Source organism: Mixophyes fleayi, chromosome 2 (assembly GCF_038048845.1).
Source record: "Mixophyes fleayi isolate aMixFle1 chromosome 2, aMixFle1.hap1, whole genome shotgun sequence".
In the NCBI taxonomy this organism is placed as follows: Eukaryota; Metazoa; Chordata; class Amphibia; order Anura; family Limnodynastidae; genus Mixophyes; species Mixophyes fleayi.
The window spans coordinates 38,898,080-38,925,702 of NC_134403.1; the positions used below are offsets into that span (position 1 = coordinate 38,898,080).

Below are 27,623 nucleotides of genomic sequence, written 5' to 3' on the forward strand. Positions count from 1 at the left end.
CCTTATTACGTGAGTATGGGTTTAGTTGATTTTTATGCTGAGAAAAATCATTGAGAGTTCACGTTTTGGCTTTCTAGCTCATCAGATACAGATTATGGTGTAGAGAAGTGGTGGGCAAACTCAGTCCTCAAGGGCTACCTCCAGTTCATGTTTTTAGGATTTCTTTGATCATGCACAGCTGAGTAAATCTATTTGGCTGGGTCAGTAATTATCCCAGCTGTTTCTACAGACAGGAATCCTAAAAACATGAACTGTTGGTAGCCCTTGAGGACTGAGTTTGCCCCCCCCCCTGGTGTAGAGCAAATAAGAACATTGTTACAGTTGATAAAGATATGAAGAAATTGAGAAGTTTTTCAAAGGAAATTCTAATAATTTGTACATGGAGGAGCGAGATATTTTGTATGGTATAAGAGAGGGGTGTGTATCAGTGTTCTCTCTAAGCTGAGCAATCTGGAAATGATAGAGTTAAACCTGTATCTTACTAGGAAACATCCAGCAGATTTTGAATACAAATCTTTAGGGTGGAGCCCTCATTAGAGTGACCTTTTACCTCTTTCCTTACCAGATTGCTCAGTTTAGAGGGAACACTGGTGTGTATGCTAGTCTAAAACATTGCTGACTTTTCTAGTTTCCTACAGTGCTTCTCTCACAAGGTCACTGGCTCAGACATGGGGATCTACAAGCTGAAATTTGCAACAGGGAAGGACCTGTGTGCTGGAACCTCTGATCAAGTATCCATTGTTCTTGTGGGGGTCCAAGGTGAAAGTGCTAAACATCAACTGCCCCATAAGTGGAATAACTTCAAACCTGGAGCAGTGAGTATCTTTAAGAGTCACAATATGGGAATGTTATACTACAAATAAATAGAATTAAATAAGGATTTCACTCAAACTAAAACATATTTACAGATGATGCTCTATAAGCTTATTGCTTGGCCTCTTTTAAACAGGCGAATATAAAATTCATAGGGGTCACTGACCCAAGCTTAGCCTGCTTGAAACAGGCCTAGCGGTAAGAGGAGAGAGCAGTAGACATGGAACCATTACAGCCAATGGGAACCCCAGTGGATCCAGAAAATCCAAGGTTGTTCTTGTTGTTGTTTCATTTTCTATAGAGTCAGATCACCATGTTACATTTTCAAGGATCGGAAACCAGAGAGCGTTTATAATAAGGAAACATCTTATTTAAAGTAAAATAGCAATATGTGTGGGATTGACAGTAATAAATCTTCAGAATAGTGTCTGCAACAAAAGATAAAATATTACTCCAGAGTCGGCAAGTCATTACATTTTCAAAACTAAAACTCGTATATACCATGTTACAAATATGAATGTTTTGGCATAATAGCCTTTAAAAAAAACATCTTGTTCGTTACAATCCCATTTAAAAATGAATGTAAATATACTGAATATTTAGTTAGTCCCTACAGTGTATATCTGTCATAAGCTTTTTTCGTATATAGGGAAGTAGAAGATTATATATGTTAATTATTGTGTACCTTTTTAAAGGTCTCATTAACAAAATATGTTACGCAGTGGATAGACCCCAGAAGGGCTACTGTTCTTGTATATAACTGAAATAAGTCTAGGCTAACCCTTCAACCATTCTGTATACAATAAAATAAGAAACAATTCATAAAAACACAGGTTTGTATCAGAGGAACTGTAAAATCTACATATATTCTATTGGCATTCTACCCATGTATACAACTTGTCATGAAGAAATGTTAGAATGTTTTATATTTGGTTCTTTAATTGATTCATATAATGGATTACCCTGATATTTACATGTTAAACATATAAACCAAGAAGTCTGCAAAATATAAAATTTTCTAGAAAAATTCCATTACCATTGTTATATACTTGTCTATGTCCACAAAGTCCCTGAACTCTATTGGAAAAAACGTCACATCTCCTTGTATAAATGGGACACTCATGGTCTACCCTAGTGGGAATTCTAGACATATTCCATGCCAAGTTTTTTAAGGCTCTACTCTGCTTTTCAAGGTAACTGACTTTGATGTTAACATTGAGGAAGATCTGGGAGAGCTCCTGCTGATTCGGCTGTCAACAGAGCACTACAAGAAATTTAATATGGATGCCTGGTACTGCCTGTATGTTGAGGTGACCTGCCCTAATGGTCAACTCTACCAGTTCCCTTTCTATCGGTGGATCCCTGCCTTTACTACTGTGGAGATCCCAGAGGGGAAGGGTGAGTTGGAATTTATTGCAGGACTTGGATACAGATAGGAACTCTTACCCAACTTATACTTGCATTTAATAAATGCATCATAAAATCACTAATATAAGTCTCTCCAGTTGAATGTTAGTGCACAGAACTAGATATTACAGAGCTGAGAAGACTGGCTCTATGTAGAATGGTACATGTCACACTACAATTATGAAGGTTTCCATGTGAGGACTCTTATACTGAATGAGATGGTTTACTCATGTTAGACTTTAATATCAATCACTAGTTACCCATGTATCATGTCACATTTACTTAATTACAATAAAAACTGTACTGGTGGTTGTTGGAGGTGGTATCATGACAACCTCTCTCTTTCAGGAATTATATTATCTGGGAAAACTAATCCTATTCTTCAGCAACAACGGCAAGTAGAACTGGAGAAGGAGAGAGAAACACACAAGTAAGTGACCAATGTACATGAAGTAATGTATTGTATGCTTGCTGCTTATGGGAAAATGTCTTGTCTTCCAGGGGAGAGGAGATTCACTTACATTTTTAGATTTTTTGAAAATTGGTGAATAAGTAATATATGCTACAGTATATATGTATATATAAGCGTCTTTTTTAATGGGTGTTCATGAGGTAAAATTACCTCACGAAAATGAGTTTGACCCCTCAACTCGTAAATTTAGCCTTTACTACCCCTCCCATGGGGGGGGGGGAAGGGGGGATGATGGAAGTTAACTGACTTTACTATTCTAATTTTTTTGTCAAATAATGTCAGTATACTAAATTTCAGGTCAATTGGATGAGCCCTTTCTGAGAAAATAGTTTTTTCCACACACACACACACACACACACACTAACACACGCCGCTACACATGTGTGTTCATGAGGTAAAATTACCTCACGAAAATGAGTTTGAGCCCTCAACTCGTAAATTTAGCCTTTCTGAGAATAGTTTTTTCCACACACACGCGGCTAGGCATTTACTTTTATATATTAGATAATGCTAAGAATTTAGACGGTCAGTGTATAACTCCGCCCAGCAGGTGGCGCTGCAGCTTGGTTTTTTTTTTCCACACACAGACTAACACACGCCGCTAGGCTTATATATATTAGAGATATATATATATATATATATCTCCATCCAAGCATGTTAACTGGTGCTTTATTCCAACTAATCATGTGTTTGCTTTCAATTTCTGAACTACACTGGATAAATGACACAATCTGATTAATCAGCATGAGCTGTAGCATATATTACTTGTTCGCCAATTTTCAAAACATCTACAAAATTTCAGTGAATCTCAGAGAGATATATATATATATATCTATATCAGAGATAAGCGGTCGTATTCTGAGATACCTGACAGGTCCAAATTTTGGGTTTCCGAGTCGATTAAGCCATAACTCGGTCTTGAGTACCATACTCGGATTTGAAATCAAGGCAAAATACCATTTCTGGTAAAATTACAGTTCTCATGAGTTGGATCAATATATTCTAAATATAGCCCCCATTTTAGAAGTGATAGCATGTGAGTTAGAGGTTTGCTGCAACTCTGTGCTCAAAAAAACAAAACGCTTGGACAGGGTGAAAGAGGTAATTGATATTGCAATAGCTGTGATTTTATTGCAAAAATGTAGTTTATTTAGAGATCAGTCTGCTGATCAATTGTGTGTGTGTGAGGGAAGAGTAGACAAGCAGTGGCTACTGGTTGTAATAGTATATTATAGTATATATGGTATAGACATCTGAACTATTTAGTGCAGTAAAAGCAGGGTGCTGTTTGACTGTGAGCAGCACAAATATATTTCTTGTTTCTAAAGAAAATGGAAATGGCTAACACGCCATATACCACTCGCAGTGGCAAAAAAGACTGACTATGCCCAGATTTTGCTAGTAGGGGTCCTGTTACTTCTGACACACATACTAGAATGCCAATTGAAAAAGCGTGCCCAACACAGTCATGCATCTTCCATAACTTCCCCTGAACCACCTTCTCACTCAGAATGCAGGTCTGTCATCGCCAAAACAGCCATATCAATACATGAAATGAACACTTAGGCTGAAGAACAACTTGGGCACTCACAGAATCCTGAGGAGAGTCTAAAGGTATCCATGAGTGCTATATGTGAGTCTGATATCAGATTCTAAAACTGTAATTATAGAGCAGCCTTCTTCTCAAATGTCTCAACCATTTGGAAATGTGAGTATAAGTAATGATGATGATTTAGACAAATAAATTTAGAATGCTACTTTGGAACTAGCATACCAGTACCAGCAGTAGTAGTAATTTTTCGGCCTCTATTAGTAAAAAGGTCATGCAGGAGCAAAGTGTAACAAAGGGTGCTCAAAATTCAAACTGTTAATCTCAAAGAAAACATCAGCCCTTGGTGTAAGGATTAAGGGAAAAAAAATCTGACTGTGGTGATTTGTACAAAAAAATGAAGATAGCCAACATTCCATACACCACCTGCAGTCTGTCTAATGAGTACTGATTACTGCCTCTACACTTTCCATGATGCATGCTGTTTAATGTTAAAAATATTTTTTTCTGTGGTCTGTCTCCCAGCAATTTTCTCCTGGGTGCAGCCCACCTTCATCTATCAGCAAGTGCTCTGGCATAACGTTTCATAGGGATGGTAGCATGCTTTGCACACAATTTGGTGGTTCAGAATTTCTCTAAAATTCTGAGGTCATTGCAGAAGATGGTGCCTATGGCCCATAAAGTTTCTGGACAGTTTTGGCATCAGTAACTGCATGTAGATCATTGCGGAAGCTGCTGAAAAAAATATTTACCATGCTACCAACTGATGTAAGCGTTTATGTGGTCGACAGCTAGACTTTAATTTGGTCGACATTAGGAAAGTTGACAACATTAGTTCGACAGTTCAAGTGTCAACATTATTAGGTCAACAATTCACATGGTCAACAGTATTATATGGTTAGTGTTAGGGATATTGTCAACCAAAAAGTACTGTCTACATTTGAATTGTCAACCTAATAATAGTGTTGTCATTATTGTCGACTTTGCAATCCTATCTATATTATAGCATCGACCATATAAATGTAGGTCATGTAACTCTTGTACATATGTATCACACCCAGCAAGAAGTAGTGGAATTCCACACTTTATAGATATAGAATATATATATATATATATATATATTTCTCATCTTTTGTTTCTAAATATAAACAGAAGGTCTGTGAATCAATAAATGCATTTTTGATTGGATTATATGAATGTATTCTATAGCATACACTTACTTTGTGTCCTGCAGGTGGAAATTTTATGCAGAAGGTGCCCCTCACTGCATCGATGCAGAAAAGGCTACGGATCTGCCACCTAATGACCAGTTCTCCTTCCTAAAACGGACCAGCTTTGGCTATACTATGATATCCACGTATGTATCTAGTCTGAGAAGACTGCAGCACAGTCATACAACTGTAATGACCCCTGAATACCAACCCTGACTCTTATTCATACTTGCCAACTTTTTCTAGTTGGTGTCCGGGAGCTGCCGGGGGGAGGTGGGCTTGAGAGGAGGCGGGACCCGAAAATTGCATAGTTTTGGACCGTGACGTAATGATGCAAACACGTCATTTTACAGTGGGGGTGGGGCCAAATGCCGCAATTCCAGGAGAATCGCTGCATTTTGGACCTATTTCTGTCCACTTCACTAGGAAGTGGACAGATGAAGGAGACTGCCATACAATCACAGGAGTCCAGGAGACTCACCTGGAATCCAAGAGTCTCCCAGACATTCCGGGAGAGTTGGCATGTATGCTCTTATTACTATTTATCAGTTAGCTTCTACCTCTGTGAGCAGTGGCGCACGCAGGATTTTTATAGGATTGTATACAGCACCGCCGCGGACGCTTCATTGACAGCGCCGCGGTTGCTATATAGTACAGTGCCGCTATGTAGGGGCACTTTAGCGGAGGGGAGGGGTTTCTGGGGACCCAGAAACACCCCCTGCGTGTGCCCCTGGGGTGGTTACCTGGGGTGTATCAAGGTTCTAATCTATTTTTATATCTGTTGTGTGCAGACATATAATTGAGCTTTCAAAGTCTGCTGATCAGTTCACAAGTGCAGAAACCGTACGAGGTAGAATCTTAGGATTTAACGTTGCAAATACTCATGAAAAAAGTATATTTGTACATGGATATCATTAATTTTGAAGTGCTAACAGAGATAATGACCTGGATTATTGATCCCTATGTAAAGTACTGGAAAAGAAGGTGAAATATTATTTTTGAGGGGGCACTCCTAACATAAGGAATACAGATCAATAGAAATTTAGGTCTGTAAATAGTTCCAGATTATGATCCCCCCCCCCCCCTCCCCCAATCAGAGACTGTAAAATATACATAAAACACTATAAAGAAGAAAAAGCTAACTTCTTTTGTACCCATAAAATGTTGCAGTGTTAAAAAGAGAAATATTCTAATTTTAAAATAAGTGAGTGTTCATAGGGTATAATTTCAAATATGAACCTAAAAAGTGAGTAATATGGGAATTATATGGAATTAAACCCAGCCATGAGAGGAATACAAGCTCCATTGTTGCGATTAAATGTAACTTTTTTGAGGCACTTAATAGAAGTATTAGTTTTCGAACCCCGGAGAATAATGCACTTTGAACTGTAACATTGATAACAGTACATCTGTCTATCCACTAATAACTGTTATTTTGGGTTCAATCCCATATAATTTCCATGTTTCTCACCTTTTAGGTCCATATTTGAATTTATGCCCTATGAACACTCGCAAATTACAAAATAAAAGTTAGATTTTGTCTCTGCTTAGTATATTTTATGTATCTTTTTGTCCTTGATAACAAAATAGAGAGATCTATGACAGGCCCATAATCTGGAATTATTTATAGACCTAAATGTCCATTGATCTGTATCGCTTATGTTAGGATTGCCCCTTATAAATAGTATGGGGTAAATGTATCAACCTCCGGTTTCTTGAACTCCCACGAGTTCGGTGTCTTCGCAGCAGGTTGATACATTTACCCCTATATCTCCTTCTTTTAGATTCTCAGTAGTGTGTGTACGTATATGTGTGCGCTTGTATATGTATGTATATATATATATGTGTGTGTGTGTGTGTGTGTGTGTGTGTGTGTGTGTGTGTGTATATATATATATATATTATGGGGTAATGAGGGGAACAACCTTCTACCTGGAAATACTGCTCAAGGAGGACATCTAACACTCTCCTGTTCCGTTATCCTCATGCATCTACCATATGCACTGCCTGGACACTCCCTACTGAACTGTTTGCAAACAATAAAAATGCATGCTCTTTTATTTTTGTTTCTTGTGACCTCTTCACCCCACTCCACCTCTATGCTGCTGTTATCTATCACCCTCAGGTTCTCATTCTGAATTCCTTGACAACATTTCCACCCGGCTTTCTTACATCCTTTGTTCTGACCTACCCATTCTTATTCTATTTCAACATCCATATGAACAACTTTACTGGCACTGCCACCTCTAAACTCCTCTCGATTAGTTCATCCTGGTACCTCTCCCAATGGATATCATCTCCCATCCATCATGATGTACACTTACTAGACCTGTTCTCCCATCTCCAGCTTCTCAAAATTTGCCTTCCTGCTTTCTGATCACCACCTCATTTCCTTTTACCTCACCTTGCCTCCTGCAATCCATGCGCACAGTGCAAAATCTAAATGGCATTGACCTGATTCTCTTCTCAGCCTCACTTGAACTATTCCTCTACCCTATATCTAACCTGTTCTGCCCTAATGCTGCAGTGCCATTCTACTACACAACATTCACAGTTGCAAATCCAAACTCTAACTCTGGCACTCCAAACAGAAAGTGCTCTAGTACAACCAAGAGTGATTGGAGAAAAACTCACTCTAATGCAGACTTCCTGCATTACAAATGTTTCCTGTCTGCTTAGTATACCACAGTCTCTTACTTTACTTTAGATCCTTAATATCCACCAAGTTAATCCAACACCACCATCTGTTTGCTGCCATCAACTTGCTTCTCTGCCCACCTCACCATTCTCTACTTCTTCCCTTACTGCTCATGATTTTGCTACTCACTACAAATCAACACCATCTGTAACAAAATCATCTCATCAGAGTTATCACCCTATACCCAACTTCTCTTCCATTCAGCTACTCACCCTCAGTTCTTTCTCGCTTATTACTGAAGAAAATCTCTTAATATTCCTTGATTCCTCTTCCCTCTCAACCTGTCCTTTCAATCCCATTTCCACCCAACTCCTCCACACCTTGCCCCCAATACTTGACCTCTGTCCTCATCTCCTTGAAACCCTTCACTACCTTGGCCTTCACAGCACTGTTATCTCCTGGTTCACTTCCTACCTTCTAAACATAGCCAGAATATTCCTCGCTCATTCAGGACGATCCCAAACCCATATCCAATATCTCATTATCTCCCGCCTTGACTACTACAACCACTTCTATTCGTCTTTTACCTCTACAAACCATCCTAAACGCTGAGACGAGACTGATCTTTCTCTACTGTCACTCTACATCTGCTGCAACACTCTGCTAAACCATATACTGGCTTCCCATTCCTCCAGAATTCAATTTAAACTACTCCCATTCATCCTTTAAATGCCACCAACTCCTCCCCTCATATACCACTGACATCATCATGAGATATACTACACCTCTGCCTCTTTGACCTGCATCTGACCTATGCCTCTTCTCCTCTCTGGAAACCACCTCTAACTACCACCTCCAAGACCTCTGCCATGCTGCTCCTCACTTATGAAGATCCCTATCCTACCTGACAGAACTCCACCCCCAACTTTCTATATTTAACGTGATCTCTCAAAACCCCCCTCTTAATTATAGCCTATCCTACCCCCAACTGATACTACTATATTTTTCAACCAGCTACAGTTCTGGGTCCAATCTGAGTCCTTCTAGCTCCTAATTTGTCAGCATTACACTTTACCTCTAGATATATGTGCAATTGTATTTTGAAAGATTTGTAACTGATAGTCCGGTGCTGCAGAGTTTTGTGGTGCTTTGCAAATAAATGATGATCATGATGATGAACCTGTAGAAGATGAAGTACCTCTTGGTCAGTCAGCCAAGTTATCCTAATATTTTATCTTTTTATTCAGGAAAGGAAGACTTGAAATTAATTAACTTCTTGACCCCCACAAAATAAAACCACAGCAGTGATCTCTATCTTCTTATTTGAACATACTAGTTTCCATCCTGAGCATTGATGTGGTTATTTCTCTTTCAACTTAGCTATTAGATGTTGGAGTAATAGACTTAGTCCAGGCAATTGTCAGTACTGTGCATATGGTTGTTTGACACCTTTATCCTACTTACTCTCACAGAGGACTTGAAATGAAGTTGAAAGGATTCACAGACAATCAGGATTCATGGTCTAATCTTGAAGATATTAAATTGGTGTTTTGCCTCAGACAGTCAGATCATTCAGGTATGTTTATATTGTCTCTTTCCAGAACTACTTCTATAAAGCAGAATTTTACCACAAAAACATCTCATGCAAAATGAGCTTTGTTACTCTTTGAACTATGCCATTTATCTGTTCTGGTAACACTCACCTAATTCTGCATGAAAAGAGATTTCCTTACATGTCAGCCTACAAAGGTCTTAAACTCCAAACTACTTTCCTGTAATGACTAATATAAAATTATCTGTAGAAAATATAATGTTTGTTTAGTTTGATATGGTAATCATACACTACTGAGACTAGGAACAACTGACTTGTTAATGAAGGTTTGTGCGATTACTTTTGAGTCATTATTAGAAGTTTCTCATCTCATAACATTAGAATCTTATCCCCATGTTGTTGTACAATCTTGTGAAATGATCTGTATTGTGCACAGTAAAAATCCAGGTAGCTCCACCTTTCACACAGTATAATGCTTCTAGACATCGTGTCTTTTTTCCCTAGATGTGGTGGCTGAGATATGGAAAGAGGATTACTTCTTTGGTAGCCAATTTCTGAATGGAATAAACCCTATGCTAATCAAAAAATGCTTCAAAATCCCTGAAAACTTTCCAGTTAGTGATGTTATGGTGGCTGCATCTCTGGGGACGTCCACCAACCTTCACAAAGAACTAGAGGTGAGTTTTGTATGGCAAGTGATGACCAGTGGTGGTTATTGAATGCAAATGACTTTGAAACTTGTTGACTCTCCCATTTATTCCTTTAGTGCATAGTTAATTCAAACTTATGCTTTATGACCCATATATCTTTCAGTAATCTGCCTGATATGTCTTGCAGAATGGCAACATCTTTCTGGCAGATTACAAATTTCTTCATGGGATCCCAGCCAACAACTCCATTAATGGAAAACAACAATACATTGCTGCCCCTATGTGTTTACTATGGAAAAATCATCAAGATCAACTTGTCCCTATAGCCATCCAGGCAAGTTTCAATTTTGGAATGTCTATTTACTGTAACTGGTAAAAACAAATTGAATGAAAAATTATTCAGAATTCTGTTCTTTGAAATATCTAGTATGGTGTCCAATATAATAATCTAGATACAGGACAATAGACATAAACTTTTATGGCTCCAGTTTTCCCCAGTCCTGTAGATCAGTAATCCAGTAATTGGAACATGTTTGCTGGTATGGCCACAAACTTCTGGGTACCAGTTGCTTCAAATGAGTTCTGCACATTATATGTCGTCTTTAAAGCATAGTGATGTTTTAGTATATCATCATGCTGATAACTGTATACAATGTGGTACACTGCATACCTTTTGTTCCCAGTAACAGTCTTGGCACCTGTATGTCCTTGAACATGGGAAAATGATCTGTGAAAGGTATGAAGGAGCTAAAAATAAATTCTTTACAGCAGATAGATATCAAAAAACAGATTCAGACCCCAGTTGGTAGACAAACAGATTGTGCGCCTCCTGGCTCATTCTCCTAACCCAAATCAGAAGACCCTGCTCTAAAATTGTAACAATGTTTACTTGAGCAAAAATTAATTTGTGGTTTCCCCTCCTGTTGACCAACTGGTAATGGACTCATTTAGAAATATCCTAAGAAACATCAGTTAAAGCATTACTTGGATACACGTTCTTTTTCACAACTAAGATTTCCTAACATTTTAATATATTCAGCTGCTTTATGGTTAAACACATGCAAATTTCTCTGCAGTACAAAGGGCTTTTTCACAAATTTTAGCATAGCTGCACATGCAGTGAAGATGCACTGATCGCTTCTAACCACATGGTATAGGATACGTAGATGATAAAGGATATGTGGATCTAGATGTGCTTTCTCTTACAGTTGATGCAAACCCAGGAGAGAACAATCCAATTTTTCTACCCAATGACTCTGAATCTGACTGGTTACTAGCCAAGATCTGGGTGCGCAATTCTGACTTCCAAGTGCATGAAGTGGACACTCACCTTCTCCGCACTCATCTCTTTGCTGAGGTCTTTAACATTGCAACCACCAGGCAACTTCCAATGGGCCATCCAGTGCACAAGGTGAAACCTGTTTAAACCATTGTCCTGCAGAGAGTTTGGCTCACTGCAGTGTTTCAATAAATGAGCTATGGGGCCAACTACATGAAGACCTTCATTGTGGCTTAATGTTGGGAACATATGTGGATGCTAACTATTTAGTTACCAAGGCATATGTCATCATTTAGCATTTCTAAATATTACTAATCTTGTTTCCAAGGACTTTAAATTTTCCATGTTGTCGTTCATATGGCGAATTGGATTGTTTAATCTGGAAGAGCAACATACAAATATCATCCACTGCCTGACAGCATAAAATCTGTATTTATATTTTAATATTGTAGACTTTGGTTTGATTTGTTGAAATGTTCAATAAGACAGTTTTATGCTCTACAAAGCATCAGATGACATTGTCCTAATCTTAAGTAAGGGTGTAGTCATTGTGCTTTCTGATGGGACAAAATGAAATGGTGCTATGATCATGCCTCTCACAAACTACCATGACCATTTGTCTAAGACTTGATTAAATATTTTGACATCAGCCATTCCAATATATGCCAGAATTGTAAACACCACTAATGCAGGACTTTTACTGACTTGTTTTCACTCTTAGTAGGCTATCATTTTTGAGCTGCTGATTCTAAGTCACAAATTACTAATTGAAGCAGATTTTAAGGGCTTTATATTTTCTGCATGTAAAATGAATCTCATCAGGTCCTCATTATGGCCTAGAATAGATGTGTCTATAAGCAGTATTTCTTTCTTCCCCCCCCCCCCCCCCCCCCCCCCAGCTTATTACTCCACATCTCCGCTTCACCCTGGAAATCAACGTCCTTGCCAGAACTCAGCTCATTGGTCCCGGAGGCCTCTTTGATCAGGTGAGACCCTTACTATGCAAAGGTTACACACAGTCTTCATCCCAATGCCAGCTATAATCTGTTTAGTGCTTTGTTTTGACTTGATCCTGTAATTTCAGCATTTACAGTACAGCGGTGTATAAATGATTGTCAGGAAATTAACAAAATGCAAAATTGCAGAAAACATATCTAACACTTAGTCCACTTTTCTCCAGGCTGTGGTGACTGGAAATGGCGGTATTGCAATACTGCTGAAAAGAGCAATGGATGGGGTCACTTACAGCAGCCTCTGTCTCCCTGAAGACATCCAGACAAGAGGAATGGAGTCCATTCCTAATTACCTGTACAGGGATGATGGGATGAAGATCTGGCTGGCTGTGGAGAGGTAGAGATGCAAGTAGATATGCAGCATATTGGCCTGTCCCAACTACCCAACCAGAGGGAGATGACCTCATTTCCATCTTTAAAAATCCTCAAACTGGTTTATACATAAGTTTTCATACAGCATAAAAACGCTATAAAGCAACCAACACACAGCAATTTCTCAAACATGTCTTATAAGGGGGGTTCCAGACATCTATAATCCCAGCCCCATTTCTAGCCCATGTATACTCTCCATACTTGAAATTCAATTCTTTGTACCTCAATATTTTTTTTATTTCTCCACTCAGCTTTGTGTCCAACATAATTCATTACTACTATGAGAGTGATGCAGTGGTCAGTGCAGACCCTGAACTTCAGGCTTGGGTAGCAGAGATCTTTAAAGAAGGTTTCTTGTCATATAAATCTTCAGGTAAGAATTAAAAACTTTGTACTGTATTTAGTTAAACTGAGTTGCAAAGCACACTGGTCAGTCTGACTGTTTGATTTCTTTCCATCCTCATCCCCTTCTCCAAAACGTATGCTGGCCTCATACTCAATTTGTCTAGTATGGTAATGGAAAAAGGAAGATCAACTATTTGAATGGGGCACTCTTGGGATACTAACATCTCGGCATTTACATTATGGTTCTAGTCAACAGAGTAAAAGACCGACCTGCACAAATTATAAATTCAAATTTAGCTTTTATTATATAATCATAAAATATAAATTCAAATGCGATATTTAGTACATTTCTACTACTGAGGGAGCACACAGTTATTGAGAGAATATCTAAATAGTATTTGTGAAAGAACATATTGAGTTAAACTGGTTTGAAGGTGAGTATCAGCTTGTATATGATCATCTCTTGGCTGTACTAACAGGTCAAAGTTTTGCAATTACCTACATGTACAGTCACTTTGGACATTGATACTGGCATTCAGACCAAGGGGATCAGCTTGTGTGTGGCTGACTTTAGATATAGAGTTTTCAAGGCAATGCTTTCCTGGCCTTTAAAAAGCTCGGAGACAAATTGAATAACATATAGCTTGACTCTAGCAGCACTAAGATTGCATGCTGATATTAAAATTCTCTGTATATGGTAATTATGTTACATACATTTGAATTTTCCAAGATTCCTTGTTGCTTTAAATCACATTTTAGATCATCCTGTAGAGTGTTATCTAGTTTATTAATGGACTATTCCCTCTGATAGGAATGCCATCGTCTTTGGAGACCAAGTCTTCTCTGATCAAGTTCCTGACCATGGTTATCTTTACTTGTTCTGCTCAACACGCAGCTGTCAACAGTGGTCAGGTGAGTGACACAGAGCATCACAACATACAAGGTTATAAACCTACTATGCAGAGTGAGTCTTTCCTATTTTCTTTGTCATCCACTGGGAGACACTGGACCATGGGGTATAGAGCCTCCTTTAGGACATGGGCACTCTAAATAATTCTAACAATTAAATTCTCCTCCCTCTTATACCTCCCCATCCTGCAGGGAAATCCGCTTTTTAGAGTGCCCTCATTACAGGGTCTTCTTTTCTGGGCTGCCTGTTTCTTTTATTTGAATTTTTGGACACCTAGAGCAGGCAGTCTTGCTGGGAACCAGACCACACCGGGAGAGCGGCAAGGTAAGTTCTCCTTCCTGGAACCGGAAGGGGATGTTAAAAATGTGGTCAGCTTATGGTGGGGCCTGGAGCCTGCCAAGCAACCGCACTGTAGAGCCAGGGCTCCACTTGGGAAGCAGGATCCGGTGGGGCCGCCTCATCAAAGGCAGGCCTTCACTAGGCACAGCCGTAGCACAAGGGTGTGTCCTCTAGGATGCTGGCTGCTGATGTGCTGGGTCCTGGGGGGAGGTGTAGACCCCTGTACTATATTATTCGCCTCCTCCCTGACTGATTTCAGCTGTGTTCTAAAGACCAGTCTAAACCAGTCACTTCGCCAGCAACTCTGCTGCCTCTTTACCTACTCTTTTTCTTATAATGTTGGATAAAGAGAGGTCTATGACTATTAAGTCCTAAGGGGGGGTGCAGGCCCAAGCAGCATCATTGCACTCCCCTCCTTGACTGATTTCCGCTATGTAGTGAAGATCATTGTGCCATTAGCTATACTCTGCTCTGTCTCTATAGCAGCAGGTAAATACTGCTAGCTAGAGTGGGATTGCATTGGAATTATGTGATAAATTTGTGCTCAAATTCTGGTGAGTTTTATTGTTTACTGATACCTTGTTCACGTTTCAATATTGTGTACTTTGTATCTGCCTTTTTGCTGCGCTTTTTCTTTTCAGATTGGAAAAAGAGAGGACTATAACTACCAAGTCCTGGGGGGAGGTGCAGGTACAAGCAGTATAATTTACAGCAAAGAAAAAGATTTAACTGGCGCACCATAGGTGTAATTGGATGATAAAATGAAAAAATATATATATATATATATATATAAAGTATAGTGATAAAATATCAATTATTACATTTGATCAGTAGCACAGCTGTAATATGGGGTGTGTTAGGCCCCACCTAAGCAAGGCAAATTATAAACAAAAAAAAAAATTATTACAGCGCTGCAACAGGTCAAAATATAACCAAGCCACACATGATGCTGAAAAGGTATATTAAATAGAATTTCTTTATAATATAAACAGTATCACATCTAAATAGATAAAAAAAAGTATCTTAAAAATGCACATATAACACACATATAAAAAAATATCTGAATGTGAGATAAACATAAAAACAAACACAAGTGTAAGCTGTAATTACGCTGTTCCAATAGCTTTGAAAAATGATGAAGCTTAAGAACTCATTTGATTTTGTAATCTCCAAGATCACTAATGGGTCCCAATCAGTCATTGAAATGACTGAAAATAGATTTAACTTCCAATTTAGTGGAACAGCATGGAGATTTATCCTGATGCATTTCATCACCTGCACATTAATTTCTTCAGAGGTGAAATACAGCAACACATTGCATTAAGCCACTTTCGTTTTCAATTCCGAGCCACTTTTGCGCACTCTCGGAATTGAAAACGAGTCAAAACGTTGTCAGATCTCAGAAGTTTTGGATTCTAGAAGTACCGCCCTCCATGGTGATCTAGCGCCATTTTACAGAGGGACACAGAAGGGGTAGCACAGTCTGTAGAGCAGTTGGGTAGTGTCATATGTAGAATAGAAAGAGGAGGGGGTAGCAGTGTTCTTAGTCTACAGTGACATTCAAGAGAGCTCCATTGTTAATTGCCATTGCTGAAATACAAATACTAGGGCTGGCAGGCTTGGTCTTCTAAATCTACAGTCTTTGTTTGAAAGTGTATGAAAATAATATTGTGACCTGTGAGGTGGGTCAAATGTGACTGCAAATTACTTGAAATTAGTGCTATGAGATTAATAATAGGAACAAAAATAGAGCAAAATTATGTGATTTTAGCAATTTTTTTTAATAAATACAGATCCAAAAAACCCCCCAAAACACATGAGGGCGATTTTGCCAAAACCAGAACACGGGGGTCAGTGAACATCTCTAATTAAAACCTATTTGCATCATGTTGGCAAAAAAACAAGAAAAAACAATATACCATAATAACAATATGAGCATTTTTTACCTGAATTCTATAAACCCTTTCTTGTTTTATATTAAATCTGTATAACATTATAATTAAAAGTTAATTAAAATCTCCGAAAAGATATGACCATGGAAAACAGGTTTGAAGTTTATATAAACTTGTAAAGACAAATGTCAAACATTATCACTTGCATATCAAGCTATTAAATGTATCTTTACTAGTAACAATTGCTTTATAGTTATATAAAAAATTACCCAACATTTATCTTAATCACAAAAAAATAGAACCCCGCTAAAATCAACCTAGATGGAACTTGAACTCCCAAGATCACAATCAATGCTGTTCCCATAGTATTGTCTGTTGTGCCATTAGAAATCTGGTCCTCATCTTCTGAAAATCTTTATATATTTCGTTGTGTATAACAATTAGTCAACATTTATTCTACTAACTATCAAAAAAAAATGGTCAGCTAGAAAAGACCATTCAATGCACTGAGTAGCTTAATAGTTCCTGAACGACAAGTACCTATTGTTGCAAGTAAACACTGTAGATAACGGAAGTATGGTCTGTCGGATCTTCTATAAAGGAGAGAGGTTTCTCTGACACATTTCATCTGATCACAACAGACTTTCTCAAAGCAATGCAGTCATCTCTATAGTATCCAACTATATAAAGCTTGAGCACATCTTGTGATTGGTGAATCAATGAATGTTAAATGAGACTTCTGAGGACACTTGACCAACATCCAGAGAATTAACTCTTGTAATATTTTACAAATACACATTCTTAGACATTTTAAAACAATAAAATCCATAACTTTTAATGATAAAATTAAATTTAACATGCCGACAAACTTTCAACATACAGAAAAAAGGGGGATTTAGCAAGATCTGACTTCTCACATATGAGATAACTAATTGAGTAAATATATAGCTATATAGTTCAATTAAATATACACATGTCAATACATATGTATAAGGCATAAAAGCACAGACATACACTGATATATTCATATTTGACTACAAAAAGAAAAATATTAATGTTAATATATAACCAGAACCCCTCAAAGAGCTCAATATTTTTTTTTCAAATTACAACAAATAAACTAAAACTGACTAATAACCTACATCAATGGGTGAACTCTCTTCATAGAGAAATAAATGTACTGAATAGATGTAAAACTAGGATTTATTTTCACAAAAAACCCTACAAAAAGACGTCAAAAACAGTGTATCTATATATTCTACCTACAAATACCGATCATTGAATTCAATTGTATCATTTAACCCATCTGGTGACAGTCTGCAATTTAAAAATCTATGTGGCTTCCCCCCGACACAGATTTGTAGAGTTCATTTTAGAGTTCATATAGAAGTCTTCTCTTCTATAGTTCTATAGTTCATTGTAGATTTCTATTTTCGGATTAAAAGCTGCTGACAACAGATGAAAACATCAGTGGTGAGTATTCTGGGCATTTATTATTTTTAATAAAAATATGTGGTATAAATGAGGGTGTTTAGTGTCTTTATTGGGGTTTTATTATTTTTAATGTATGTGGTTTTAATGAGGGTTATTTAACATTTTCTTTTGTGGAACTACAGGTCCCAGCAAGCTCAGGTGTCAGGGCATGTTGGCACTTGTTGTTCTCCAAGTGCCAACATACCCTGGCTGCCATGGGTATGTTGGTGCTTGTAGTTATACAAGTATTGGCATGCCCACACTGTTTAGGGCACCCTGACTTGCTGGGATTTGTAGTTCCACAAAACAAAATGGCATTCATTTATTGTTTTACACTTTTATCGCCATTTAGTACCCTACGCCCACCGCCCAGGGGTGTAGGAAGAGCCCTAGTGCTTTCAACATTGTGCTGGTTGTCTCTAGAGGGAGGGCCAGCTCATTTTTTTTCGGCGTACCCCACTCCCTAGGGAACCCCTGCTGCGTGTCCCCCTGTTATAGTGCCACCAACCCGGCTGGTTTGCCTAGTGCTGGTTATGTGAAATCAGGGGGACCCCCACACAAAATTTTTCCATGATTTTCATGTAACCAGTAGTAGGCTGGCAGCACTAGGGTTACTAGAGGGGGACTCCATGTGTTTGTTTGTTTTTTTTTAAACCTTTATTTTTTCAGTTTTGACAGCTGTTCGGACCTCCGGCTCTATAGACAGGGCAATGTAACAGTGATGGGTTTACTAATCTCACAGCTAGATAGGGACAACACAGGAGAGTTTGCTAACAACAGGAGTAATTGACATCGCAGCAAATCACCAGAGATGACCAGCGATTTTGAAAATCGGGGTAAAAATCGCAGCTTGATACATTTCAGAAACTTTTGCACTAAAATCGGGGGGAAGTTTATCATCATTGATTTGCCGTGATTTTAATACGCTGAAAAAATCGGACCTTGATATATTTACCTACAGATCTCTGAACTCCTAGGACTTTTACTCTTCCATCCGTAACAAAAACCTCCATTTTATTACTTTAGCTTATCTTAATGATGTATGTCCCAGGTGTAAAATAAATATTAATATAATGTAGATCAGACACTGTGCCAGCAGTGCAACTCTCCTCTGTCTCACCAACCTCCGGTATTCACCTCTACCTGGGGCGGGATTGAATTGGGGATTGTTCTATATCTGATGAATTAAATTTGTATCTCTTGATACCTGGTTCACTTTTCCATATTGTGTACTCTGTACTTTTTTTTCCTGCTCTTTTATCTTTTTAGGCTGGATAAAAAGGTCTATGCATACTGGGTTCTGGGGGGAAGGTACAGGTAGCATAATTTGCTCTCCCCCCCCCTGACTGCTTTCAGGTATATACTGAATATCAGTCTAGATCAGACACTGAAGTTCAGCTCTCCTCTGTTTCCCCAGCAGAAGATAGTTACTTCTAGCTGGAGTGGGATTGTATTGGGGATTGTGAAGTATATTTTTGCACAATTTACTGATGAGTTTATTGCTGTCTGTTGATACCTAGTTCTCCCTTTCTATATTGTGCACTCTGTATTTGCCGTGGATTATCTTCCTTGCTTGTCAGGCCAAATAAAGGGAGGTCTAGGATGGCGGGGCTTCATCTGTGACTTGTCATAGTTATGTAAAATATCAGGATATCACCAAGTGGACAGTCAGACATGGATGCCTTTGGCAGGAGGCCACATGTCGTAAGCGCTGGCTAGGATCACCTCCGGCTTGGGCTAAGGCACTAGCGCAGTCTAATTCAGCATTTGCCTAGTAGCTCGCTTCACTTCCACTGGTTGTAGGAGAAGGGACCTGTCCTTCCCTCGATTTCACTGAATCTTCAGCCAATTACCCAATGCTTCTCTTAGCAATTCCAAAAGGCGAGCCGGGTTGGGCGATATGCATGGTTAAAACAGTACTTGTTCTCCGCAATTAAAAAAAATTGCTGTGCTAGTTGCGGACCCAAACACTACATAGGTTTAGGTTATATGCATATTTTAGACACTTTATCCCTTACCAGAGTAGGTTACAAGGGAAATTCCACCTAGGGGGTCGTCTTTATAGCGTGACTGTCTAATGTCACGTCTATTCTTATCCATGAATACCACAGCCCTTAAGAATGTTTGAGACCATTCTTAAAACTAGTTAGCTAGTGGCTGGTGCTTTACTGAGACCCATTTTAGCCTCAGATAAGGTCAACTAGACTAAAAAAAAGTAGAAAAAACTATTTCTCATACTTTCGGTAGCCGTGGAGTACGGGCCATAATGGGTTGTCGTCGTGTGGTTTCTCAGCTTTTGTCGGTGTGGTCTTTGTGATTTGGTTCTGTTCTGTGTATCCGAAGGATGTTTGAAATGTTGAGCTGCGGTGGTAGTTCTTGATGAAGAATCAAGATGTCTTGATGCAGGTAAGAGAAATTGAGAATGGGTTAGAGGGTGAAATAATTTTGGAAGTAGGAGTAAAATGAAATAATAGGGGTTAGAGATGGTGTAAATGAAATAAAGTATGGAAAATTGCTTTAAATGGACATACCGGGTATGGTGGTCCAGGATCTCTCGGCTGCATTTGATACCGTCGACCACTCTCTTCTCATACAAACGCTGCAATCCCTAGGTCTTCAAGACACAGTTCTATCCTGGTTCTCATCTTACCTCTCTAATCGCTCTTTCACTGTTAATTTCTCTGGAGCCACCTCTGCTCCGCTTCCCCTATCAGTTGGAGTACCACAAGGCTCGGTGCTAGGTCCTCTGCTGTTCTCTATCTATACCGCTTCTCTTGGAAATCTAATAAGTTCCTTTGGCTTTCAGTATCATCTCTATGCGGATGATACCCAAATCTATCTATCCTCTCCTGATATCTCGACATCTGTGTTGTCCCGTGTAACTGACTGTCTTTCTGCCATTTCATCTTGGATGTCCTCTCGTCAACTCAAACTTAATCTTTCTAAAACAGAGTTAATAATATTCCCACCCGCCAACAAGAGCATACCTGACATTTCTATCTCTGTTGATAACATGACCATAAATCCCACCCCACAAGCTCGCTGCCTAGGTGTAATCCTTGATTCACGCCTATCCTTTGTTCCCCACATTGACTCTATATCTAAATCATGTTACATACATCTAAAGAACATTTCCAGAATCCGCACATATCTCACACAAGACACTGCTAAAACCTTAATTCATGCACTAATCATCTCCCGCATTGACTATTGCAATTCCCTCCTTACTGGTCTTCCCAAAAACAGACTCAAACCCCTAAAATCTATTTTGCATGCTTCGGCAAGACTGATTTTCCTTGCAAATAGCTATTCCTCTGTTGAATCACTCTGTATGTCTCTACACTGGCTGCCTGTCTTCTACCGAATCCAATATAAAATACTTTTACTAACCTACAAGGCCATCAACAAAGCTGCACCAACATACATCTCCTCTCTTGTCTCAAAATATCTCCCAACTCGGCAACTCCGTTCTGCAAAAGATCTGCGTCTCTCATCCACCCTCATTACATGCTCCCATTCCCGGTTACAGGACTTTTTTCGGGCTGCACCCACTCTATGGAACTCTCTCCCTCGCACAATAAGACTCTCCTCTGGTCTACAAACTTTCAAGCGTTCTCTGAAAACCTACCTATTCAGACAAGCTTATAATATTCCTCAACCACCATCTTAACCTCACTACCTTTAGCCTGTTACACAATTTCACACAAGACAACTACCCCCGAACCAACATTGTTGTGTGACAGGATCATTTAGCTTATGAGTCACCCTACATTTGCAGTCTGGCTGGGCCAAGATGCAAAATGTATACTTAACCTCATGTGTCAATCTCCCATTGTCCCATAGATTGTAAGCTTGCGAGCAGGGCCTTCTCACCTCTTTGTCTGTTTTACCCAGTTTGTTTATTAGTTTATTACGTTTGTCCCCAATTGTAAAGCGCTACGGAATATGTTGGCGCTATATAAATAAATGATGATGATGATGATGATCTGTTGGAGGTGGAAGTAAGAGGTAATAGAAATGAAGATTGAGATGAAAGGAGAATGTGGTGTAGTAATGGATAGAATTGGGAGTAGTATTGTCTGTAGAGAGGGATATAGTGCAGGAATGTGGTGTAAGAGAGAGTAATGTAGGAAGGGAAAAGAGTGTGGTGCAGGGAAATATGAGGCTGGAGGCCAAGTTTAGGGGTTTTAGAAGGAAGAAAAGGAGGAATCAGTGTAATACAGATAGAAATTGACATAGTAATGCAAGTAGAGATAGGGATGTGGATAGAAACAAAATTAGAGTGTAAGTAGAGTAGAGATTAAAATGTACTGTAGGTATAAGTGGGTAAAATATATTAGATTTCAGGAGCAGGAATGATTGTACAATTAACAATAGGAGAGTAAGAAGATAGTAGGGATAATCATAAACCAGATTGTAGGTAGTAGTACAGATTGGACAGGGTTATGAATGTAGGTAGAAGTGAAAGGTAATATAGAAAATTATTAACATAGATACAGAGTAATTGAAGGAGATGGGTGGGGATGAGTACAGGAAGAAAACAATATAGAAATGCAAATAAATAACAATCTATAAACATAAAAATAGAAAAATAATAATAAATGCTAAAGTAATAAAAATAGAAGTGAGAATAAATAGATTATAAATGAAAGCTTTAAAAAAGAGAAACTAAATGGCAAACTGTTCTTGTAGTGTAGGTATGTACCAAATGGGTTTCACCACATATAGTGGCTTCCTCAGTGTGTTCTGCATACAGAATAGTCAGCCATCTTTGGATGCCGCCTATTTGAATCCCCTGGCCCATTTTGGCACTAAAATTTCTTTTTCTAGTTTTGCTAGGTGGAGTAACCCGTGCCAGTAGCGCATACACACCAACACCCACACAAGCCTAGCGTAATAATGCACCAAAAAACTGGGTCAACTGGACCACAGAAAAGTGGTCAGAGCAACTCTTTGCAGGATTGCTGTCTGGGTGGCATTGGTCTGTAATGGCGATCTTGGCGGTACACATCTGGGAAGAATAAGTATATCTGGGGACACAGCTCTGGATACTGGTAAAACCAGGGGCCAGAATTTCATCTTGATGGTCTCAGCTTGCCAAGGCAATTTTATCAATGCTTGGGTGCCAGATGCAGAGTCAAAAGGAGTCGGGATTCCTTGTATTTTACGGTGATGTCTATTTGGGGTTGACTTGGATAAGATTATTAGCCAGATGAACAGTGAAAGGGCTACTACTGGTACAACTGCCAAGAGCGTAGGACGATTGGTTTCAGGCCTTTTTGTGTAGCGGTAAAGGCACAGGGTTCAGAAATCACTGTCAGTTCCCAGCTCCTTGTGGAGGACAGCAGAGAGTTAAGCAAACTTTTTCCACTAAGATGCTATCAGCCAGGTCCTCGGAATAACAGGCTGCATGATGGACATTCTGCCCACCCGTAGAGGCAGTCGTGTGTGTCATTCTGCTGATTTTATAGGGGTCAGTGGTTCAGTTCCACTTCAGATTCCTGGGTGAGAAAATAGATTGATTTCCTACCTTCTCACTACCTATCTCACTGTGGACCAGCTTTAATTGCCATGCGGATAGCCAATCCCACATTACTTACAGTGGGTGTGATTTTCTTCCAGTGTTAGTATAAGACAGTGGGAGGGGTTATCTTTCCAAAAGCTGTTTCTGTTACGGTATCGGACAGATTCATTCAGCAGGATAATCCTCTGGACACTCGGCACTTATTAATCTGAGTATTTCCACCTAAACATAAGGTGTTTCTATTGGCTCTCAGATGGAAGCTGCTCCTCTGGAGGTTGAGATGGCAGCATTAACAGGGCCTGTCACCTGACTATATAAAATTGGGCAATTGTGGCAACAGATGCTTGCCCCTAGTGCTGAGAGGCTGTCTCCTTTCACTGTCCGTTCTTGCAAACCTTACAATAAGTATTCTAGAATTAAGAGCGATGCTAAACGTTCTAGCTCAGGGTTACCTTCAATCATGTGGAAATCCCATGCAGATTCAATTAGACAATTCCACCACAGTGGCATACGTCAACATCAGGGATATACAAATTCTCTATTGCGATAGGCTTCTAGAATGATTACTGGCTCCCTATAATGGCGATGATTCCTGCATCCTTAAAGGGTATGATAGAAAGGAGTGGAGGTGCAGTTGTGGCACCAGACTGGTGAAGCCAGTCATGGCAGAGATTGGCACAGCTGGCTTTATTGGTGTAATCGGTGAGCGCCTTGTGGATGGCTCATCATGGGGCTTCGGCCGGGCAGTTTGGTTGGCTGCCACATGGGGCTCTATACATACCTTTACAATTCTAAGGTCGTTGGATTTAGGTATAGGGTGCTGCGCACTACTAGTTTGTGAGCGTACCCACCCAAAGGGAGTAGCTTTGATACATCACAATTGTCCAGTGTCCCCCAGTGGCTGATAGAGAGAACTAGATTTTAAACTTTCGCTAAATTCTTTTCTTAGTCCATGATAAATACTGAGTGCCCACCCAATTAAGCTCTAGATATCCTGGGAAGAAGTTTACCAGAGTTAAATGTTACTTTTTCAGGGATGAAGTAATTTCTATCTCTCTTTATTGTTTCTTTTTGGTTCTGTCCTGTGGGACTTGGTTAGTATAATAACTGATTTCCCTGCACGATGGGGAGGTATAAGAGTGAGGAGCATTTAATTGATAGAATTATTTCAAGTGTCCATGTTCTGAAGGAGGTTCTATACCCCATGGTCCAATGTCCCCCATGGACTAAGAAAAGAATTTAATGTAAATATAAAATCTGATTTTATCCTTGATTTGGAGGTTTTGAGGCTGTACATCAAGCATTATGACTAAGACCATCTAGTCATTGAAAAACAGGATTTCTAACACAATAACTACAGTATGTGTTGCACAAACTCTTGTCAAATTTTTCACACCCTATTTCCATTTGCTTTATGCATGATTGACAGATGAGACATTTAACTAACAACTGATACACACATGTTGTAAGCCTACATTTGATATTCTGCATAGAAACCACATGTGATTCATGTGACAATATTTACTGGTCCATGTGGAAAATATATTTAGTTTGAGATACAAAATATTACATTTACACTCGAGCTAGATCTTCCTTTATAATGTATTATGGTAATGTGTAAATATCCTATGTATAATTGGGAAAATATTGAGAAGATAATTATGCATTTGTGGATAAATTATTCATGCATATAAAAATGTTTCAGATGATCAATGTTTGTATTGCAGTTTGACTTCTATGCCTGGATGCCCAATGGTCCCACATCCATGAAAAACCCCCCTCCCACAGCTAAAGGGGTCAGCACACCCCAGAGTATCCTGGATGCATTGCCAGAAGTAAACACTACCACTACTGGAATGACCACAGTGTGGCTGCTTAGTAATGAGCCAAGAGACCGGGTGAGTACTATTATCCTGTACGGACATAAAAGCAATAAGCAGATCTGCTCCTTTTGTGTTTCTAGTCTGGGGAATATGTAAGAGAGAATTCTTGCGCAGATCATGATATATACAGCTGTCCATTCATGTACATGCAGCTCTGCTCTGTAATGTATTGATGAATGGACTCAGTCAATACATAAAGAAATCATGGCTAAATTTTGGCTAAAAAAGCTTCCATTAATCAGATTCCTTATTGCTCTCCAGAGACGTTTAGGGGATTACCCTGATGTGCGTTTTACAGAGGAGGTCCCACAGAAGTTCATAAAGGATTTCCAGAACAAGTTGGATGAAATTTCCAAGTCCATTACTGAACGGAACACGAACATGTTTTTGCCTTATACCTTCTTGAATCCCGGAGTGATTGAGAACAGTGTCTCTATCTAACATTGTGTCAGTGTCCTGATCGTCACTGAGTACCTTCTTTTGGGATATGACTAGGTATCCCAATTGTAAAGCGCTACAAAAACTGCTGGTGCAATTTAAATCAAGGTTGATGATGAAGATTTAGGGAGCAGATAGTTTTTGATTAGCTGCCAATTTTCTGCAGTATTGTGATTAAAAAGTTGTCAAGTGGAGCTTTTTTCATTCAAAGATGTAGTTCATGTCATATAAATTAAATGTTCATATTTTCCCCTATATAGATTCATTATTCTTTGAGCGCGCTGCATGTCACATTTTGTAATAAAATTCAAACAATCTCTAATTGCTCTTTGTGTTTTGATATTGATTTATAACTATTGGCATTGACAAAAGGGAGGGGATCATCTGGTGTGTGGATAAATGGGATTAACATTTCGTGAAATGTGTGCAAAATGCTTCTGAAAACAAAAGAGAATATGTTTGCTGTTTGTAATATTTCTGGACTTTGTAGTATACCTATTTTTCATGCTGTCTCCTTTTCCTAAACATTATTTAAAAAAAACCTGTCTGTACATTTCTATAAAATATAGACATTTATTATTTGATCTCCATATATAAAACATACACCATAAAAGAGCAATTGAAATGGCAATATATAAATCTTATACTCAAGACAGCCCTTATAAAACGTGTCGAAGTATAAAACAGTATTGCATTCATTGGTTAGTGTGGTTCAGTAATTTAGTGTCCAATCCATTCTGCTCTCAATCCAAACATAAACAGAACAAACTAGCAGTACTGATAAATATATATATGGTTGTCAGTCATTATGAGGATCCAAAAGTAAATCCACAATCATGCAAACACTTTCATATAAATTGTCTGTCTGTATTAGACAGCCCATGTGAGTTTTGAAGAATGCAAGACACAGTTTAGCAAGAGATACTTCCAGTTAGTAGTGTGTCCTCTTACAGTTGCCAATCATCCTTAATCACTGATATGTTCTGCACTAGCCGGTACACTGCATATGCACACAGTCCTGCAAGAATCTCTTAATGCCGATGTCCATGAACGGATCAAACTGAAAAGTCCTTATTTTTCAGTTTGGCAATGGTGAAACACTGAGTATCCCTATTAATACTTGTGTGTTTTGGCACAAGTAACGACTTCTTCAGAAGGATTGAAACCATGTCTTTGTAGAACTTTTGATCAATAACATTGTGGTGTCCAGTCGGGTGGGGTACGGTTTTTCGGTTTCGAAAAAATCCGACACCCACTTGACCTACGAAAAAAGCAGGAAAGTTTTAAAAAACGATGGTAATATTTATAGACTTCCTTTTAAAGCGACTGTGAACATCACTGATGGACCCGAATGCTGACCGCAAGTGATCTCGGTTGAAGAGGTGTAACCCTTAACCTCCCATAAGAGCATGTGATATTGACCAAATAATTGATGCCTATCTTATTATAGGAGCCACCTTGCTAGGTCTGGCTTAGTTAGCTCACCCAAGAAGTGTCCGAAAGTTGTGTTCTGCAAATCACCTAACCAGGGGACCAAATGTTTAAGCTGAGAAGCAAGATAATAAATTCTAAGATTGGGCAGGTTCAATCCTACTGAATTTTTGGTTCTACATAATGTGTTAAAGCACACCCTAGCTCTCTTACCACTCCAGATCAGGGAAATTAGATTTTTATTAATGTTTTGGAAAACCTTCAATGGTAGATACAATGGGAAGTGCTGGAGGGGGTATAAGTACTTCGGTTGGATCATCATTTGTATTAGGTTGATCCTAAAATTGACCTTGAGAGGAAGCTTATGACATGTATGGCTTTTGGTCTTTAAATATTCTGTTATTGGGTCAATATTTAGAGCAATAACTTTTA

At 38.9% G+C, this 27,623-nt stretch overlaps 1 protein-coding gene across 1 annotated transcript; it reads left to right on the plus strand.

Moving 5' to 3' along the window:
• The first annotated feature begins 536 nt into the window (after nucleotides 1–536).
• LOC142140865 (polyunsaturated fatty acid lipoxygenase ALOX15B-like) lies at nucleotides 537–26,082 on the plus strand. Its single transcript, XM_075198825.1, has 14 exons — nucleotides 537–815; nucleotides 2,007–2,211; nucleotides 2,569–2,650; nucleotides 5,476–5,598; nucleotides 9,563–9,666; nucleotides 10,147–10,319; nucleotides 10,480–10,630; nucleotides 11,501–11,703; nucleotides 12,471–12,557; nucleotides 12,752–12,921; nucleotides 13,208–13,329; nucleotides 14,113–14,213; nucleotides 25,167–25,337; nucleotides 25,584–26,082. Exons 1-14 carry the CDS (start codon nucleotides 669–671, stop codon nucleotides 25,761–25,763), a joined length of 2,019 nt encoding a protein of 672 aa, XP_075054926.1. The 5' UTR covers nucleotides 537–668; the 3' UTR covers nucleotides 25,764–26,082.
• The last annotated feature ends 1,541 nt before the right edge of the window (nucleotides 26,083–27,623 follow it).